Genomic DNA, 18,725 nt, shown 5'->3' on the forward strand with positions numbered 1-18,725 from the left:
TTTTAATACATAACAAATGGCAAATTGCGTGTTATTTGTTGAACAAAGAAAAAAAAATATTTCGATGTGTATTCAACTATTACAATCGCCACCAATACAGTGTGTACCGAGGCATGTCAATGATCCAATATACTTTCCTAACTGTACAACATCAAGTAGACTATTTGGCAAAAGTTACTCTTTTTTTCTGGATGCTATAGGTACTAAACATCTATAAAGAAAATAGAAAAGAACTTATTCAGAAATGTCAGTCAAAATAGGTGCCTTAAAATCAAGGAGTACAAGCTTCTTTTCAGCCTCACCTTTTTAAAATGCCACTTTGTACAAGTACAATCATTCAGTACCTAGAATGCATGACAAGCGCTTATTGTTTGCTTTAAATTTGATTAAGCAGACATGGCAGCAGAAAAGATTTTTGTCCTTCTAAAGCTAACGGTTTCTGTGGTTTTGATAATCTCAACATCTGCACAGAAACAACACATAGCACAGATACCTCATTTCACAGAGTTGTTTTTCATTTTGTCTTTTACGCTTTTCAAAAGTCATTAATGACAGGAAGAGCTAAGATGAAGCAGATGTTTTAGGTTGGGGTGAACCGAGTGCACCAGAAGAAGTGGATTACGCTGTTATCATAAAAATAACTCCTAGAGAGATGCATGATATTTCCAAGGCTAAGAACAGTAAAAATCTAGAACTGAATGTGCCAAATCTAAAAACTCTGTTGTCCTGTTAAGAATTTCCTATAACTTCAAGCTGGAGAATCTATTCAATTTAGCAAGGTTTCCAGATAAGCAAGTCACACATGGCAGCTTGGTTTTTATTATAAGTGCTGGAGGGCTGAAGGTCAGTTTCACTGAAAAATCAATAACCCATGATAACCTTTACTGTACCTGATGAACCCAGTCTTGGGTCGGTGTATAAGGTGCATGCGATAGGCTGTGAAGTCCTTCCAGCCAATTTTATTGGGGTCATGCCACAATGTTCTGACCTGAAACAGACACAACTTTTGTTCTCAAAAGTTTGTTTTTAAAACTTAAGGTAGAGACAATCTCTTTAGTCACAAGTAGAATATTAACTCTTGGTTTTCCCAAGAAAGCCCTACTTTTTTTTTTTTTTTTTAATGACGTTATTTCAAAACTATGATTTATCCAAGTCAAATTTTAAGTATTCTCCCATTGAGAGGTTTCTGGGAAATCTGGGGAGTCTTTTGTTAAGAGTCCTGATCAGATGCTTGATCCAGATCTACTGATGTCTTTCGATAGAGAGGAGCATTGGGTTTACTTCAACAACCCCCAGATAATATTGCTCTTCATCTCATCTCAGAGTGAGGCCAGCCTCTGTAGGGAGGAAGCTCAGCACAGCTGCTTTTGTTTGGGATCTTGTTGTGATCTCGTCATGATCTGAATCTCGTGGTCATAAGTGATGGTCGGAACTTAGATGGACCATTAAGCCGAGAGGTTTTTTTCTTTTTGGCTCAGCTCAATCTTCAGAATACCACACCACTTCCAAATTACAGCGGATGAGACTCCAGACAATGTAGTGCTCTGTTCTACCATCACTGAAGAACCAAGATACTTGAACGTCTTGTTTGACATGAACTGGACCTTTTTTATTTTATTTTATTTTTTTATTATTTAAAGGTTTGTTCAAAATGTTATATTTTACCTGGTGTCTTGTGTTTCCAGTGTGCCACAGAGCGTTACGCAGGTACTCCCCTGGTCCTGTGCTGGATTGGACCAGTTTTATTGACAATCCTGCTGTGGCGAAAGCTTTGGAGGGCCTCTGTTCCCAGTAACCCTGAGACACCTACACGCAAAGAAGGAATGATAATAAACTGACAAGTAAAGGCTGATTAACAATATGTTTGTGAGAGAGGGCGGTTGATAAAAAAAAAAAAAAGAAAGAAAAAAGATGAGCATAAAGTCTTTTCTAATGTTAACCCTGACATTTTTTTTTTCTGCCAATGAAAGCTGTAATATAAAAAAGAAATAGAAGGTTAATACTGAATTAAAGGGGTAATTGTGAAGATAATTTTAAGAGTGGTTTTTGATTTAAGGCTTCATGGTGCTGTTGATTAAATATTTCTGCGACGTCAGTAGTGTCCGTGAAAGGTTTCTTTGTTGAAATCGACATACAAGCCTCACCTGTTTCCACATGACAACGTAGAACCGACGAGTGGACTGATAAGCAAACACAATCCCTGCATAATCATCATCACGGTTGGTATTCACATAAAATGTCACACTGAAGTCCACAGCGCTGAACTTGTCATACCCTATTGAAATGTAGATATATTAGCTTTCTTGCTAAGCCATATCGCAATTATTGCTTATTTTCGTAACTCACCTAAAGCAATTCCAGGGTCAGAGTTGGCTTTCTGCAGCAGCTCTGTCCCTTGACTGCGAATCACCCACAAAGGGTCAGACTGCGTGGTGCCTTTGGGGTCCAGTAATACGCCCTGAAACTTCTTGAAGTCTGTCGCCCCAATATCCTGATTGAGAGGACAGGGATCCAGTGCATCTGGAATACTGTCGTTGTCAAAGTCGTCAAAGCAGGCGTCTCCACTGCCGTCACCTGAGAGTCAGTGCACAGGGAGGGAAAAAAGGAACTGACTCATAAAGTTATGTAGTTTGGAACTTGAACCAAACTGCCCAGGGCACCATCTTGTGAGGGCGTCAGGATTACCTGGAAAAAAGCCTGGAATCTGACAGATGCTCCCATAATGAGATTCTATTGATTATTTGCCTATCACTCAGTCCCAGTGTAAGAACCTTAAGATAACAGTGGCTGTTTGCATATGATTCCTATATATTTCACAACTTTTTAAAGTGATCTGGACAATACAAGTATTTACTAAAAGGTAGTTTGGGATTTATGAAGACTTTATTTTCAATTATTTTTGGCATCAGGAAATACCTACTAAATGCATAAAGTTAAGGCCCTGATTATTCACACCCCTGACAGACATACTCAAAAGATAATAAAGCAATGTAAAATGAGTATTAACTTTCAAAAACAAAAACAACTCTTTTGCTATGATTTATATTTTACAAAAAAAAAATGCATGAACTCTTCTTAATATTCAGTGGAAAAATCTTTATTGACACTGGAACAGCCAAGCAATTCCTAGAATCACTGACCATTTTGTGCATATTTCCACTGGTATTTTAAGAATTTATCTGGTGATGAGCTTCAAATCTTTGAGGCTGGGAAGCGTTATTGCTAACGAAAACACCAGGTATAAAAACAGGCACCCCAACATTATTTTTTCTTTTCTATCTTTAATTTCTCATTGTGATAAGTTCTTTACTGTTATTTCAGTTATTCAGTGTGATTCTACATACCACCGCTAGAGGCGCATGTCGCATTCGTGGAGTAGAGAAGATGAAGGACACAGAAGAAGAATAAACCTTCCTTTTAGATGCTAAACGAAGCTCAACGTGGGTGTTTAATCACAGGTCAGTTAAATATATTTCAATGCATATGTATTAGCTATCTTTAAGAGTTGAAGAGGTAATTAAATCGAGTGTCAGCTGGTGAGTCACGTAACGTTATGCAGTTTGCGACTCGTATTGTTTAGAAAACGGGACATGTTTCTGGGGGCTATTTAGTGCTAATGCTGTCCGACTTTGTAGCTGAGGGACTGTTGAGTTCACTTGTGTTTTGCACATTCTGAGACGGTTCTCACACAAAGGACATTATTTTTTGGTCCCTTTATCTGTAAAATTGACATTTCTTTATGGGTTATTGCAAGAACCAGAGAAACAGTATTGTTTAGTGAGTGAGTAATGGCTGCCTCTATGTGAAGCTTAGTAAAGAGACACAACATTAGCATTACTTCAGTCCCACTTTGTTGTATCTGAAGCAATTCAATAGTTAAATACTAGCCCTAGCACTGTCATGGAAAACAAGCTAACATTAACATTGCCACAATTTGTGTTGTTTTGGTAAATTAAATGGCTCTTAAAACTGTGGAAAATCAAACCATCGGAGTCCAGTTGATCTCTATTGGGAACCAGTCTGCAGTTGTCTCGGTCATCGGGGATCCCGTCATTGTCATCGTCATGGTCGCAAGCATCTCCTTTTCCATCCTTGTCATGGTCGGCCTGGTTGCTGTTGGCAATGTAGGGACAGTTGTCCAGAGAGTTTTGGTGTCCATCTTCATCGATGTCCTCGTTGTTGTCGCACAAGTCCCCCACCAGGTCACTGTCAGAGTCAATCTACAAGCCCAGCCAAAGTTTTTACACAGTGGTTGTATTCACTGGGATTTTTGTGTATAAATATTTGTGTGTGTGTGTGTGTTGGTAGGAACCTGCAGTGGGTTGTGTAGAAGGGGACAGTTGTCGCACTGATCTCCAACACCATCCATATCGGTGTCCCTCTGGTCAGTGTTGTATACGGAAGGACAGTTGTCACGCTCATTCAGTTTCTCTATAGGAAAATTAGGGGAACAGTAAAAAGACAAATTTAGATTTATTACACCCCAGTTTTATTTCTTCACCTCAGTTCATCTTATAAGGTAAGATGCTGAAACAGCATCATTTGTTCCATTATCTTGTTTTTAGCTCGTCTTACTTGACAATAGATTTATACTCACATTTGTGGGTATAAATGTATTTTGTACAATGTATGTTCACCAACAACCATGGTCCACTTACAATTATCTGTATCATCCTAAATCTCAAAATATTGTCTATAGTTTTTATTTCAATTTGTACTTACATAATTAAATCCTCAAATATTTTATCATTTTGATTTTGTTAAATGCTTCAAGCAGACTGTTTATTTTTTACATGTAGCAGGTCGTAGTTTTTTCTCCCAGTTAAGCTGAATTGAGTTGTGAAGCATTACATCACCAACATTCATTTGACATGTTATCCTTGTCCCTTTTATTTATCATTTATGGAAAGCTTTCCATAAACAAATGTTGTTATTCACACCCTAATAGGTTTTTTAAACTTGAATGTCTTTCAGTTGGAATTGAAGTATACCCTTTCTTATACAGTGAAATTGTTTATAGTCTGATTAATCTAATCATTCACTCCCAGTCACACTGTCCCCAGGAATCAATAACTCAGACAGTTTTCCGGCTTTAAAAGTTGCTCCCTCCCAAAATGTAGAAGTTTGGACTTTCATTACAAAAAGCCAGAAGGCAGCTTGACGGTTGATTGAAAGTTCCTGCAGGTTTTAAGCCACTTTATAGCTTTTACCATCTCCATCGATGTCAATGCTGCAGGCATCTCCTTCTCCGTTGCCATCGGTGTCGGTCTGCTTCGGGTTGCTGTCAAACGGACAGTTATCGCAGGAATCCCCGACCCCGTCCCCGTCAGAGTCAAACTGCCGAGGGTTGTACGTCAGCGGGCAGTTGTCCTTTGCCAAAAAAAACACATTCAGATGCTTATACTTGCACAACTTCAGACGCTTTGAATAAAACTGAGCACAGGTGTAGAAAAACACAGGAAAGAAAAAAAAGATGCAAAATAAAAACAGAAGAAGGCAGAGCATGTAAAATGTAACGTAACCAAGAAAACAAAAAAAAAGTTAAAACTTAGTCCTGACCTCAACATGTGGTATTAGCTGACATTTTGATCCAGTTTTTGGGACAATACTGCAGATTGCTCTAATTGTTTGGTAATCCAAACATGCCAAGTAAGTCCACCACATTCAAGAAATCGGCAGCTATTTTATAATATCTTGTTATAAATAACATCAATAAACAATAAAGACTCAGGAAAACAGATTTTAAACTTTTCTGTAAAATGTAATAGAAAAATGCAACAGTGGGAGTAGTGTGATTTGCTGGAATTACACATAGACTTATCATATCAGGTGCAATGAAATTAAATAATTAAATATATTTTTAAATATTTTCTTCAAAAGGACATTTGGTCACTTAAATTTATGATCTAAAACGGTACTTTTTCTTATTTCATGGGACATTTAATTGTTTAATTGTGCATTTAATTATTGAATTCCATATTTAGTTATTGATTGATGTTTTTAATAATTTCATGATACATTTAATTAATTATTGGGGTTTTAAATATTTTTATGATACATTTAATTAATTAATACAAGACATACAAGTATCTTTCATTTTATAGTTATTTATTTAATTTTGTGACCCCCAGCACTCCATAGAAAGTAGACCGTTGCTTGCTAAAAGAAGTCTTCAAAACTCCTCTAACATTTCTTCACAGGACCTACAGCAGAAGTTTTATGGTTTGGAGACATTTTGGTGTAGCAGAATCTTTTCACCTTATCATCATAAAATCAACCATAAATTCCACTGTACCACAGTGTGCTTGAGGAAAATGTGCAACCATCTGTATAAAATAAAAAGAGGCCTATATTGTGACAATGAACAAAAACATACTCGAAAACCCACCAAAGGTTGCATAAAAACTAAGAAATGGAAAGTCTTGAGTCAAAGCCCAGACCTTTATGCTACTGAGATGCTTTGTGCTGATTTGAAACTGGCTGCACATGCAGGAAACCCCTCAAACATCTCAAAGCTGAAACTGAGGGGTGGGGGCAACTTTTTCTGACTTCAAAGATATTAAAGTGTACAAACAAAACTGAATATGAGGGGTGTAAAAAATGCTTTTACGCCTATAAACGCCTATCAAAAAACAAATAAATTTTTCACATAATCTGCCTGTCACAAACAGCGCTAGGTCTTTGTGAATTGGGTGCTTTTTACTCTGGGTAGAGTTTTTTAGATAAACCTAAATATGGGTGAATTTTTCCCTATGCACACTGTCTTGTTTAAATTAAAGTAAACTATGTCAGCACAGTGAGGCGAAATTTACTTGGCAATGCAATCAAGCCCTGAATGAAAACAGTTTGCTTGGGAAGCTGCCAAACAGTCTCACCCTCTCATCTAGGATGTTGTCATTGTCATCATCAGGATCACAGGCGTCCCCATGTCCATCCTTGTCAAAGTCTTCTTGTCCAGAATTTGGCAGCATGGGGCAGTTATCCTGCAGCCAATCAGAACAGATTAATGATTAAAAAGCATAATTGTAGGAGTATTTTTGGGTTTTTTTGGTGGTTCTCTCACCTGTTCACAGTGATATGTGGCATTCTGCTTGCAGGGCAGACTCTCATTGGGCCAACCATCCAGATCAGAGTCCTCACCACACACAGAGCCATCGCCAGCAAAGCCAACAGCACACGAGCATTTAAACAAGACCTCTGACGCCAGGCCCAGGTATATGCAGTCAGCAAACTGGTGGCAAGTGTGTGTGTTTTCTTTGCAAGGATTATATGGTTCACACACCTAGAATTGGGAGTCCAAAAGTCTTTGTTGTGTATTTGTTGTGGCTAAAGGGGAGAAAAAGTACGGTAGACTTTAAAATCCCACTTACCTGCCTGGTTCTCATGGCTTCCTGCAATCCAAGGCCGTACAGCTGGTTGCCTTTGTATCGAGGAGGACAAGGAAGGCAGTAGAATCCAGGATCTGTGTTCACGCATTTTGTAAAACACACCTCAGCCACTTCACACTGCAGACACAGGTAAAGACATCATACTCTTGGAACTTTTTCCACTTTTTGTGTCATTCCAATTATAAACTTTAGTGTATTTGATCAGAATTTTATTTGATAGAGTCACCAAAAGTAGTGTATCATTGAATGACTAATGTAAACTGGACGGTAAATGATATGGTTTTTAGAAAAAAAAAAAAAAACTGAGACGTTTTTAAAACTAGTGATCAAGCTGATTTGTGTCATAGTGAGAGTCAAAATGTCTTTAGAGCACCTAATTAGAGATGAAAGTTATTTAAGCAAAAACCTTTACCCACCAACCATTCCTTAATATTGATGGCCCATATACAACTTCCACATGAAAAAAGGTTAAATCAAGATGGCTGCATTTTTAAATTCATCATAGCATGCTTGTATTATGCTAACAGGGAAAAAATAGAAAAGATGACTATTCAAAAAGGTTCAATACCCCTGGAAATTAGATCTTTCAGAATACTGTTGCCAAGGTCTCAAACTTTAATTAGCTTGTCAGAGCTACGTCCGCAGTCATTGCTATGAAAGATGCAAATGTCAAGGCCCTTTAAATAATCAGAATCCTCCAACCTTGTTCTTACAGAGAATGTGCTCTGAAAAAAGAGAAAAAAATCAATGTGCACAATGCCAGAGAATGCAGCGAGAGCTGCAGAAATATATAATATGATTAAGATTTTGGTAAACTGATAAGTTTGGTCTAAGCTGCAGCGGGAAAGATCATGTTTACATTAAGAGTAGAGATTTTTAAGATGGCTTCAACTGTTATCTTAGCAGAATGATGACTTGAGTTTGTGATGCAGCCAGTAGCACAGAGAAGCTCACTGTTAAATGCTGTTCAATACACTTGACAGTTTAAAGAAAATTACTTCATCATGGCATCAACCGTGTGCTTCCAGAAAAGTACTTTGAAATAAAGATAATCCATGGAAAAGGCAGTGAAACTGAAAGAAATATATATTTTAGAAAAGATTATAGCAAACTAACATGCTCAATGTTAATCTTTGGGAGAAAGTAAGTGTCCACGGCAAAACAGTTCAGACTTTCCTTAAGATACCTCCAACTTTTTAGCATAGGGTTTGGGCTTGTGTTGCAGCCAATAGCAAAAGAGAGAGTATGGGCTGCCTCAAAATGCACTCGAAGACTAAAGAAAATGTTTTGGCTGTCAGTGGCTCCTGACTGGAACCCCTGCAGACTGTATTCCTCCAAAGAGCAAAGACCCCAAATTAGGCCAAGAACTCTTTAGGGGATATTAGAGAGGGCTGACCAAATATTTTCCTCAGATCAGTTACTTCTCTAAATCTAAGTAGAACCAGTTAAAGCTAATTAAATTAAATCTAGTCTTTTGTCTACCTCATTTTCATCTTCGCAGTGTGTGCCATTCCCCTTCAGACCAACAGGACAATCTCCACATTCCCAAGATCCGTCACTCATTGATGTGCATTTCACCCCAGGAAAACATGGATTTGAAAGCAAACACAGATCTGAAAGAGATTTAAGCAAAGGAAGGATAGCGTTAGTGGAATATATTCTAGGATTTTAATTATTTTGTCATCTCTACCTCATTAGTGACATAAAAGCAGAACAAACACCTCAGGATTTTATTTAAACCAGTATTATTTAAAATATGTTTCCCAAAATAAAAAGGGAGTTATCCATTAATTTTAAGGTTTAGTCTGCTTGAGAAATAATATTTCCCTTCACAGTAAAAATTATTTATTTATTTGTTTTAAGGACAACCCCTTGAGTTGTATCATCTCATTTTCAAGGGGGTCCTTACAAAACATAAAAATATACTGCTTGGGGTTTGATTTACCAACAGGGCATGGCTGTTTGTTACATGCTTCATAGTCTGTAGCTTCCCCAGCACAAGGTTTCCCGCCGTTCTGAGGGGCGGGGTTCGAACACTCCCGCCGGCGGCTTATAAGGCCTCCACCACAGGAAGTCGAGCATTGCGACCACTCGCTCCAGGCTGTCCAGCCTCCTGCGACTACAAACACAGAAACAGAAAATGCATAATTTACTTGTAATCCAGGCCTGTATTGAAATCGTGTGTGTGTGCTCACCAGGGCAGACTGTGTTGTTGCATGGTTTTGTCTCTCTAGCGTTTCCCTTGCAGCCCTTGGCCCCCTTCGATGGTGGAGGATTGTTGCACATACGGACCCGTGTGATGTCGCCTTCACCACATGTGGTTGTGCATGCAGACCAAGGAGACCAAAGGCCCCAGTTCCCATCTGTGCGTCCTAGACATGAAACAATTATACAAATTTAGATAGTAATAACACTGAAATAATTAATCACTTAACTCACTTTGATCTGATTTGTCGCGGTCAACTTCAGCACATTTAACAAGAAAATTGACCACCAACTTTTATAAAGATTTCATACTCTATTTGAATCAAGAAAGAAATGGTTTTGAAGAAGAGATTTAAACAACTCCAAAGGCTCAGTCACCGTATTGTCTGTATATGGATCATGAATTATCTAAGATATCTACCGGTCTCTCAGAAAGCCACGAAGTGTCGGATCTAGCTGGGGTGTTTATGTCAAAGACCATCCAAAATGAGAAAACAAGAGTGGTTGTGTTTTATTGCAACCAGTAGAACTGCTGGGCTCTGAACTGTAGTATGTTGATAATGGAGACATGCTTGATTTGGCTGGACATCCATCTGCTGTCATCAGTGGGGATCGAAGTACAAATAAGTAAGAGGCAAAATCAGACAACCCATTAACCCATGACGTTTTCAAGCTGTTTCAAAACATTCCTGTCAGTCCACTTCTCCACTGGCATGGCTTTTAAGCGGTTCTTTCCCAGATTTGTTTTGGTTTAAAGATACTATGTGGTTCCTCCCCATTTTTTGGAACCATCTCATAGGCGGTAGAAGCATGGCCATGACATGTATTGTACTCAAGTACAAAAAGGAGGTACCCAAAGACATCCTGAAAAAAATCCATAACCACTTCAACTGGCTACTTGTGATATTGAGGGTGTGAAAGAGTGAGGATGGAGCACCTACTCCTATCTCAAAGCCTTAGCCCAGCCACCCTACAGAGGAAGCTCATTTTAGTCACTTTTATCCAGGATCTCACACTTTAAGTCATGATCCGTGTTTCATGATCATCGGTGAGGATTGAAAAGTCAAAATTACCAGAAGAACTGAGGGCTTTGGGTTTTTCAAACTGAGTTTTGTCTCGCTATCAGTAAAGTCAATATTTAATAATTTACCATCATCTACATTTTTATATCAGTTAGATTGTTTTACAGTTATTTCACTGGATTATTGTTGGAAAACTAATCGGTAGATGGACTCAAATGTTATCGGCCAAGAAATGGAAGAAAGTGTTACATTTAGCAAAACTCTCCCCTAAAAGCAAGATCTACAGCTGGGTGGTTGTTACCTCGGTCATCTAAAACATTTTCATCAAACGTGTGAGAAAATCATTAGGTTGTGGTTGTCCAGTGTGGCAGGCTCACCAACGTTTAGGTCTCTCAAGACCAAAAGAGATCTATATCAAGTATCATTGCTATTTCTGCTGTGTTTCAACTAATAAATATTACATTTGTAAGTCTACTATCAAGATTTTACCTTAGAACTGCTGGAGGAATGCAGGATGTCTGAAATTAATAACACCTTAGGGGCCAACACCACTACATAAACAGCATTGTAAGATCAGCAGAGACCAGCCAGAGGGTAGCATCAGGTCCAAGATCTCTTGTGAATACAAGCAAGTCATGAAAAATGAGTTGATTTGGACAGATGTCGAATCTTCCCACCAGAAAACATACAAACAGAATTTAGGACAGATGTTGCGATGCAGTCCCAAGCAACCAAGAAGGTCCAAACAAGTGAGCTTACTCTCCCTCAGGAAATCAGTGCAAATGCGGTGAACAAACTTAACCGGTGCAAATACGAGGATTTGGCTGCAAAGTGCAGGCAAGCTGGCTGGATCAAATCCCTCCACGTCAGCTATCCAGCTGCTGAGACCATTTGCTGTGACTGGGGCAATGCTTCAGAGGGCAAATAAAGACCTGGCAGGCAGGGAATGCTGAGAAGGAAAGTTCCTGATGTTTGTTCAAAAGGACGGACAGTATATGAGGCATAAAATCCACATAGGGTCAGCTTATGACAGCGGTGGGGATAGACTCTGAGTAAGCGACTGTCAGGGAGTAGTACTGGATTGGGGAAAAAAAAAATATGTCTCCAGCTGTGAGTTTTGCTGCTGATCGTCTCGATACGAGTGAAACTTATAGGCAAAGAGAGATTTCTTTTTTGTAAGGCTGATGTCCTTACCTTTGCGGTCGCACTTCATCAGTGAGCAGCTGCGGGTTTGAAGCGAGGGCCCGGCGCAGCCGTTGATGCCGTTGCAGGATCGACCTCGTTGCTGCCCTCCGCGTCCACAGGTGACGGAGCAGTGGGTCCACTCAGACCACGGGGACCAGCCGTCTTCATCTTCTTCACAGAGAGAAATCTGCAGTTAAATATTTTTTCACACCAATGGTTTCTTGGCAGAAATGATTGAATCTAATGCCACTCACCGAGACATACCAGGCAGCATTTTCCATCCACGAAGGATGGACTGATGCAGGAGACTGGGGGGCACAGCACCTGCTTACACACCACTTTTCCATCCTGGAATGTGATAAATTTAAATTGGGCGAAAACAGATCATGTTATTCGATCCAGATGTTTCGATTCACGCCAGAGGAATGAAATGCTGTCAGGAATAAGCCTGTCTTCTTCCTGAACACATTCTTGACTTAAACTAATGATATTTTCTAAAGAGAAACAGACTCAGGGAAGCGGGTGAAGCAATAGGAAAAACAAAGACTGGGTCTCCTTAAGATAAATGTAACCACACTGGACACATTTAAAACTTCCCCACTGAGCAAAAGTTGAGTTATGTTACGACTTTCCAGATAAAATGCTTCTTTCCTTCTTTTTCAAGATTGAGACTTGGAGATCGGTATCTCTCATGTCGAAATGTAGGTGAACTCTTAAAAGCAGGGGAAAAGAGCTTGAAACCTTATCTGTTTTAAATAATTTAATGCAGCTTTAGTTAAACACTTTTTTAAAAAAGTATCAAAAGTGATTAAATATATGTTTTGGTTTGTCTCTTGCTTTCTGTTCTGCTTCTGACAGACCCTTCATCCCACCAGAGGCTTGTATTTCACATTTCAGGTTGTCATGACTCCACATTTGCTCAGCACTGACCTGGCAAGCACAGGAGGTGCAGCTGTCAACCTCCCAGACATCTCCCTGCTCGTACACTCGTCCGTCCTGCATGCACCACACTTCCCCGTCCCTGTCCCTGTCCAGGTAGTTGTCCTCCTCGTCTCCGCCGACTGTGCTGCTGTCGTTGCTCAGCTCAGCCAAGGATATTCGCATCCCCTCATTTTCTTTTGACTGACGGGACAAAAAGATGAAATACAAGAAATGCTAAGGAAGGAAAATATTATCAAGGTGTTGCAAGATATTTCCTGGAGTGTTGAATTAGCAAATGGTCTGCCTTGTGGAAATACTATAAGTCAAGATTTTATGATTAGAAGAGAATGTTTTATCCTTTATTTTCCCTCTGAACTACTATGAAGTTCACCATAAACTATAGTTAGTCAATCTCCTGAAAGATTAGCTGCTTTTATGTTAAAGGTTCTTTATTAACACAAGGAACTTTTTATATAATCTCTTAAAGAGCACAGAAATATAACTTTTTCTTTTTTTTTTCTTTTTTTGCTTATATTTCCAGTCTTTGTCCCAAACCACATCATAAAAAAACATCTTATGCAATTGCAATCTATTTAAGATTTACAAGTACAGACAAAAGTAAATATCTACTCTAAAGTATACTAAACTACATTTTTGGATCATTTAATGATCCCTTGATTCTTTTTTCACTTCAGACATTCACTTAATTACCAGATATTTAAAAAAAAAACAAAAACATTTGAAGTTGAACTGCAAGAATAGCTGAAAACAAAGAAATCATTATTGTTAACCATGTTAATATATGTGTATTTAATAATTATTAAAATAACATAAATGCAAAGATACGTATTAGCATTTTTTAAGTTGGTAATTCTAGAAGAATAAAGGATCATTGTTGAATTATGTACTATGTTTTTTATGTTCTAATGAAATTTTTAATTTCTAATTTAAACTGATAAAATAGTGCAACATAAAAAATTTCAGCAGTTCTGCTTCTGTGAGCATCTATCTAGTTGTGTGCATCTTACTACTCTCTCTAGATCTTCCAGCAGGTTGTTGGTCACGATCCGCAGACCATGGATCTCAGTGATCAAATCCAGCAGCTCATCACAAGGATGGTGACACGTTTCCATTGACCCATTGTACACCTTCGCACCATCTACACCTGTAAAACAGCATCTCCTGGTGATGCAAACGAACTGGAAAAGCTGGACTGGTGCTTGTATTTAAATGCAGCCGGGAATGTGTGTGTGTGTGTGTGTGTGTGTGTGTGTGTGTGTGTGGGTGTGGGTGTGGGTGTGGGTGGTCTACCTGCACACACAGCCACTGCACACAGGGGAATTAAAAGCCAGGGGAAGTCTCTGAGAGGCCACATTCCTGTTCATAAACGAATCATACTTGTAGTCGCCACAGAAAACGAGATGCATGCATCACTTCAGACAGCTTGCATGTCTGCTGCCCGCCAGAAAAAATAAAAACACACCTATGTATATCAAAGAGGAAATGAACCTTGCATACCTGCGTATCCCTTGCAGCTCTGCCTTTTTTCCACAATTGTGTATCGCAGATGGTAGGCTCGTCCCCACCGGAGCTCCACAGGGGCTGTGATGGAATGTCTGTCTCCTTCCCTTTTTCCTTAAATCCTGATCTCCTTATGTCCTTCTCACCTTGAGATCCACACCTTGAAGAACATCAGCAAAAACTGGTTCAGTGATTTGTCGCTGTAGCATCCGGTCGGCTGAAACCTGAGTGCAGAACATGTGAACAGCTCTGTAGAAAGTTTCTTCAGAAACTACCGTGGTTATGTATTTGTTTTAGTGTGTGTGCGTGTCTGTGTGTGTGTGTGAGGCACGAGCAGGGGTCGTATATTACTTGTCTGTCTGGCACAGAACTGAGCTGCATATCTCCCAGAAATCTCAGAGAAACCCAGCTGGATGGAGGGAGCTGCGTCTGTGTTGAGCTCTGAATGCAGGTTTCCCAGACACATCATTTACACTCCTCACTCCCCAAACTGCGACTCAAGCCATTCAAAGTTATGCACACACACACACTTGCACACACAAACGCACAGAGAGAAGCTGATTGGCTTCAAAAATTTTCCCATATTTTTAGAGCGAGAAAACTGGCATCAACAGAAATCATTTGCAAAAACCAAAATGTGTGATGTTGGTATTTTATTGTGCGCCTGTGTGTGTGTGTGTGTGTGTGTGTGTGTGTGTTTCTGCAGTGTGCCTTGGATCGTTAGGGAAAGACAACCAAGCTGAAGGAATTCAAAAACATCTTCTTTCCCTGGGATCTCTCTCGCGCTCTGCGTTTGGTCCTCTCCCTGCTGAGTCAAAAAGGCATCATCATCATCCCGAATCAGATTTTCCATCGTAGACTCCACTTGTGGAATAATGAGCCTCACAGATGTGTGCACGCGCCTGGCCCATACAATCACACACACACGGTAATTTCCAGCAAAATCCTCTCCTCCCAGGTACCTAGAAACATCTCAATACAGGATGTCCAGCAACAGATAACATGTTTCTTCTTGGAGCCGTCTCAACAGACGAGGCTCAGAAAGCAGGTGCTGTCTGTGCTCTGGGATAGAGGAAAGAAAAAAAGCCCCTAAAGTAAGAAGACCTAAGGGGACATAAAAGGCAAAAACCTGGGCAAGATTGCCTGGCAAAGCCTAGCATGACATTTTTGGACTGACATGGCATGAGAGGCACAGGGTGTTCTGAGTTTTGTCTGTTTGAAACGACAAAGCCAAACAGAGGAAACATGGAAATTAATGAGTGTAGAGGTTAGCTTGAAAATTTCAAAATTCAGATTCAGATTTCTCTATGCGCTTCAGTTATTTTTAATCTTTCCATACATGTAAAAAAAAAAAGTCAAAAGCACAATGCTGAAAAAAAACAACACATCATGCAAACACTTGAGCATCTTCTGTACAAATTAAGATTATTTTAATCGGAGGCATGATAATATTTTTGAAGCTTTCAATCTTTCATTAAAACCAAAGACAGAAAATAAAGTAAAATTTGCCCAGTTTGTGGATTGTGTTCACTCCGGTTATTCTGTGAGTTTATGTGTGTATCTGATGTTGGGATCAAAACAGAAACTCCACCTTGCACCTCTTGAGAGAGTCCACTGTGTATTTATGTAATTATCCAGCTGGAAACTTTTTTTTGTGTGTGCGTGCAGATGTGTGATGTTTGCTTCAAGCTGCAACAGCTGACAAAAGCACAATTCATTCATACGTAACAGCTGGTGAGAAGAGATGTTTTTTTAACTTGAACTTCTCAGAATATGTGTTTTCATATCGATTATATCTAGATTTTCCTTTTCCGTTTTGCAATTTTGTTTTTAAATTGCTCAAAGACTTTTTAGATGTTGTGCCTTACATAACCACTAGGCTTTTCCCATGATTTATATTTGTTTAATGGGAAGGAACACCAGTCTGTATGATCTGTCAAAATTTCCGTCACTTTTTCTTGAACTTGGCATCTTCATTACATAATTAACTGGGAAAATGTGGAGACCCAGTGAGTCTTGGGCCCCATCAGCCAGGACTGTCTCAAATGTACCCTCTAATTTATCACTTATTTGGAGTGCTGATCATTTCAGCCAGTCACTGTTTTGTTTTGGTTGTTCTGTACCTGACTTCTTTGGGCCAATAAAATATCTGTGGGATGATGTCTGCAAACTTTGCATCAATAAGAGCCTCATATCTACCACAGTATTTCTAAGAAGTGCTATAGTATGACTTCAGTTAATAATATACCCCAGCAGAAAGTCACTTGGAGTTACTGTAGTTTTAGCAGGGACAATAATGCATCATATTTCATAACAGTCCACTGCGTTAAATGCAAGCTAGAGCAAAAAAAAAAAAATAAAAAAAAAATCGGTACACGTTTTTCAGAAAATAATGTGAAATTAAATTACATTATTTGTGAGATTTAAGCATTTTGTGATTACTTGTCTTCGCAAATAAAGAAAAACAACTGAAAAAAATACAACACCCAAATACTGAAAACCTGAAAAAAAAAAATACAAGCCCTGTAAGTAATAGTTAAATTGCATAGGGACAAGAACGAAGCAACAAAATTAAGTAATGTTAATTAACCTCAACTTTTTCTTGTCACTTTTGTAACTATTGTTGTTTCCCCAGTTCCTCCCACCATTTTTGTCTCATTAAAATATTGCCCTGTACACTTTGTTGCTTGTATTGGATGCTATTCCTCCTGATTTAAAGTTAATTTTGCAGCAGGAGAAACGTCTCACTGGCTGCATTTTGTACGAGTTGTAAGCAGGATTGAACACTAACTAATTACAAATTGAAGCCTTAAAGTTTCCTCATGGGGAAAAGTGTCGACACATGAGATCCTCTTGATGCTTAAAAGCATGATTTCATTTTAGTTGCCTTTAAAATTCAGATAATTCAGTGTCATAAATTTCCTGATGTCAGCCAGGCAGTCAAGGAAAGGCAAGGCTGAGTCAGTTAATAGTCGGTGTGCCTCAGAGGAAAATAAACCTGGTAGTCGTCTGCATAAAAGAGAGAGAAAATGCACCAAGTAGCAGCAGGCACACAGGAATCCAACAAGGCACATTATTGACTCCTGAATGACTCCAAAAGTTCCCAAACTTACCCTGTTTTTCTCTACTTTAAATCTATAATAAAACAAAAATGAAACAAGTTTTGACCAGGATCTTTTACTTTCAGGCTTTTGGATTTAAATCCCTTTGCTTTTGACAGCAGCAGAAATTTGGAGAACAAGAGGCGCCCAGACTTACGCATTCCGCTGTCATCCTGCTAAAGCAATAAGAGGACTTCTCATGGGACTCGGTCAGAGTCGGATAATCCACGTACTTAAGAAAAAGTAGAACTAAAGCAATTGCCTCATTTCTCTAAAAACAACGGAAAGGGCTTTTCCACCACACTCCTAAGCTGCCTTTGCGAGCAGAAACACTTATCCTTCAATTGCCACATAGCTATAAACTTGTAGTGGTTGGAGAATTGAATGAGCTTAAAGTAAATTGCTGTTCTCATAGAACAGTGCACAATGGAGCAAGAAGGGATGAGGTTGGCAGCAGTAGTGCCAGAAGAAAGTGCTGCCCTTTAGTCATGTACACAGACAGACAGACAGGCAGCGCTCATCTCAGTTTATCTCAGTTACAGTGGGCTAATGGGTCAGTAGAACAGGAGAGAGCATTAATCCAGTTATCGGATCATCCCAATATATTGAGGATTAGCTTTCTATGTTGCTGCTGGGTTCTGTAGTCCTGAATGGTGCATTCTGGGTCTTCTTGTAGTCATTTGCTTTAGTTTTTCAGCTTTTTGACCTACAATCGTCTTGATCTGGACTGTCACTAGTTAAAGTGTGTAACACCGGTAATAAGCCAATTAAACCAGGGCACAATGACAACACAGTCGTCTCATTGAACCTTTTTTTTTTTTATCAACCACTGTTTATATTTTATGTGAGTTTATTGGATTATGCTTTCAGCAATGACTGATACTGATATTTGACTAATACAAATAATCCTTTGGGACCCTGTGCTGTACCTATACTGGTATATCTTTCTTACTGAAATTAAAGACAATAAGGTTAAAATTTAGTCGTTATCAATTTGCATAATTGTTTTTTTGTTTTTTAAAGAAGCTTAAATACTATCTGTATTTATGTATAAACAATTGGGTCATATTTTCACAAATGCAGTGGAATGCAAAAATATTAACTTTGACCATTTTTTAAGTTTTGTCAAGATAGAAACAAATTTTAACCTATCTTATTGAAATTACATACTTTAACACTGCAGATTTCAGGACATGTCTGTAAAGTGACAGGAAGCTAGTTTCTCATATTTTTGCAAATGGCATGAAAAGATTTTATTTGGGGGAAGTAGACTAAAGAATGATGAAAATGCCACACTTTTCAGAGTTTTATTTGTAAAAAAAAAAAAAAAAAAAATACAACCATGTGTCTTTTTTTTTTCATTTTGCTACTAAAAAAAAAAT

At 38.8% G+C, this 18,725-nt stretch overlaps 1 protein-coding gene and 1 long non-coding RNA gene across 5 annotated transcripts in view; one reads left to right on the forward strand and one right to left on the reverse strand.

Annotated features, from left to right (window-relative positions):
* The window catches only part of LOC106945017 (thrombospondin-2-like), a 22,359-nt gene extending 7,424 nt beyond the window's left edge, over positions 1-14,935 (reverse strand). Inside the window, exons 1-20 of one of the 2 annotated variants that reach the window (XM_015028412.1) lie at positions 14,594-14,935; positions 14,240-14,402; positions 14,033-14,098; positions 13,750-13,886; positions 12,731-12,922; positions 12,055-12,148; positions 11,810-11,971; positions 9,584-9,760; positions 9,334-9,507; positions 8,871-9,001; positions 7,371-7,505; positions 7,064-7,282; positions 6,876-6,983; positions 5,211-5,370; positions 4,313-4,431; positions 3,986-4,220; positions 2,347-2,574; positions 2,145-2,275; positions 1,666-1,806; positions 891-988 (exon numbers count right to left, since the gene is read on the reverse strand). In XM_015028412.1, coding sequence (XP_014883898.1) covers positions 891-988; positions 1,666-1,806; positions 2,145-2,275; positions 2,347-2,574; positions 3,986-4,220; positions 4,313-4,431; positions 5,211-5,370; positions 6,876-6,983; positions 7,064-7,282; positions 7,371-7,505; positions 8,871-9,001; positions 9,334-9,507; positions 9,584-9,760; positions 11,810-11,971; positions 12,055-12,148; positions 12,731-12,922; positions 13,750-13,886; positions 14,033-14,096 — 2,705 coding nt within the window. In that variant the 5' untranslated portion in view covers positions 14,097-14,098; positions 14,240-14,402; positions 14,594-14,935. Of the gene's footprint in view, positions 1-890; positions 989-1,665; positions 1,807-2,144; positions 2,276-2,346; positions 2,575-3,985; positions 4,221-4,312; positions 4,432-5,210; positions 5,371-6,875; positions 6,984-7,063; positions 7,283-7,370; positions 7,506-8,870; positions 9,002-9,333; positions 9,508-9,583; positions 9,761-11,809; positions 11,972-12,054; positions 12,149-12,730; positions 12,923-13,749; positions 13,887-14,032; positions 14,099-14,239 lie in introns of both variants that reach the window. The other variant, XM_015028413.1, reaches the window with a different exon arrangement.
* LOC106945019 (uncharacterized) lies at positions 3,054-13,849 on the forward strand. Of its 3 annotated transcripts, XR_001424467.1 has the most exons (5): positions 3,054-3,458; positions 7,098-7,213; positions 7,404-7,517; positions 12,659-12,835; positions 13,762-13,849. It is a non-coding gene; the product is annotated as an uncharacterized LOC106945019 (long non-coding RNA). The 3 variants fall into 3 exon arrangements; XR_001424466.1 differs by lacking the exon at positions 7,404-7,517 and having other exon boundaries at positions 3,069-3,458; XR_001424468.1 differs by lacking the exon at positions 7,404-7,517 and having other exon boundaries at positions 3,449-3,536.
* Positions 14,936-18,725: the final 3,790 nt, after the last annotated feature.

The sequence above is a fragment of the Poecilia latipinna genome, unplaced genomic scaffold (genome assembly GCF_001443285.1).
Source record: "Poecilia latipinna isolate Pla-1442-1.1 unplaced genomic scaffold, P_latipinna-1.0 Scaffold123, whole genome shotgun sequence".
Lineage (NCBI taxonomy): Eukaryota > Metazoa > Chordata > Actinopteri > Cyprinodontiformes > Poeciliidae > Poecilia > Poecilia latipinna.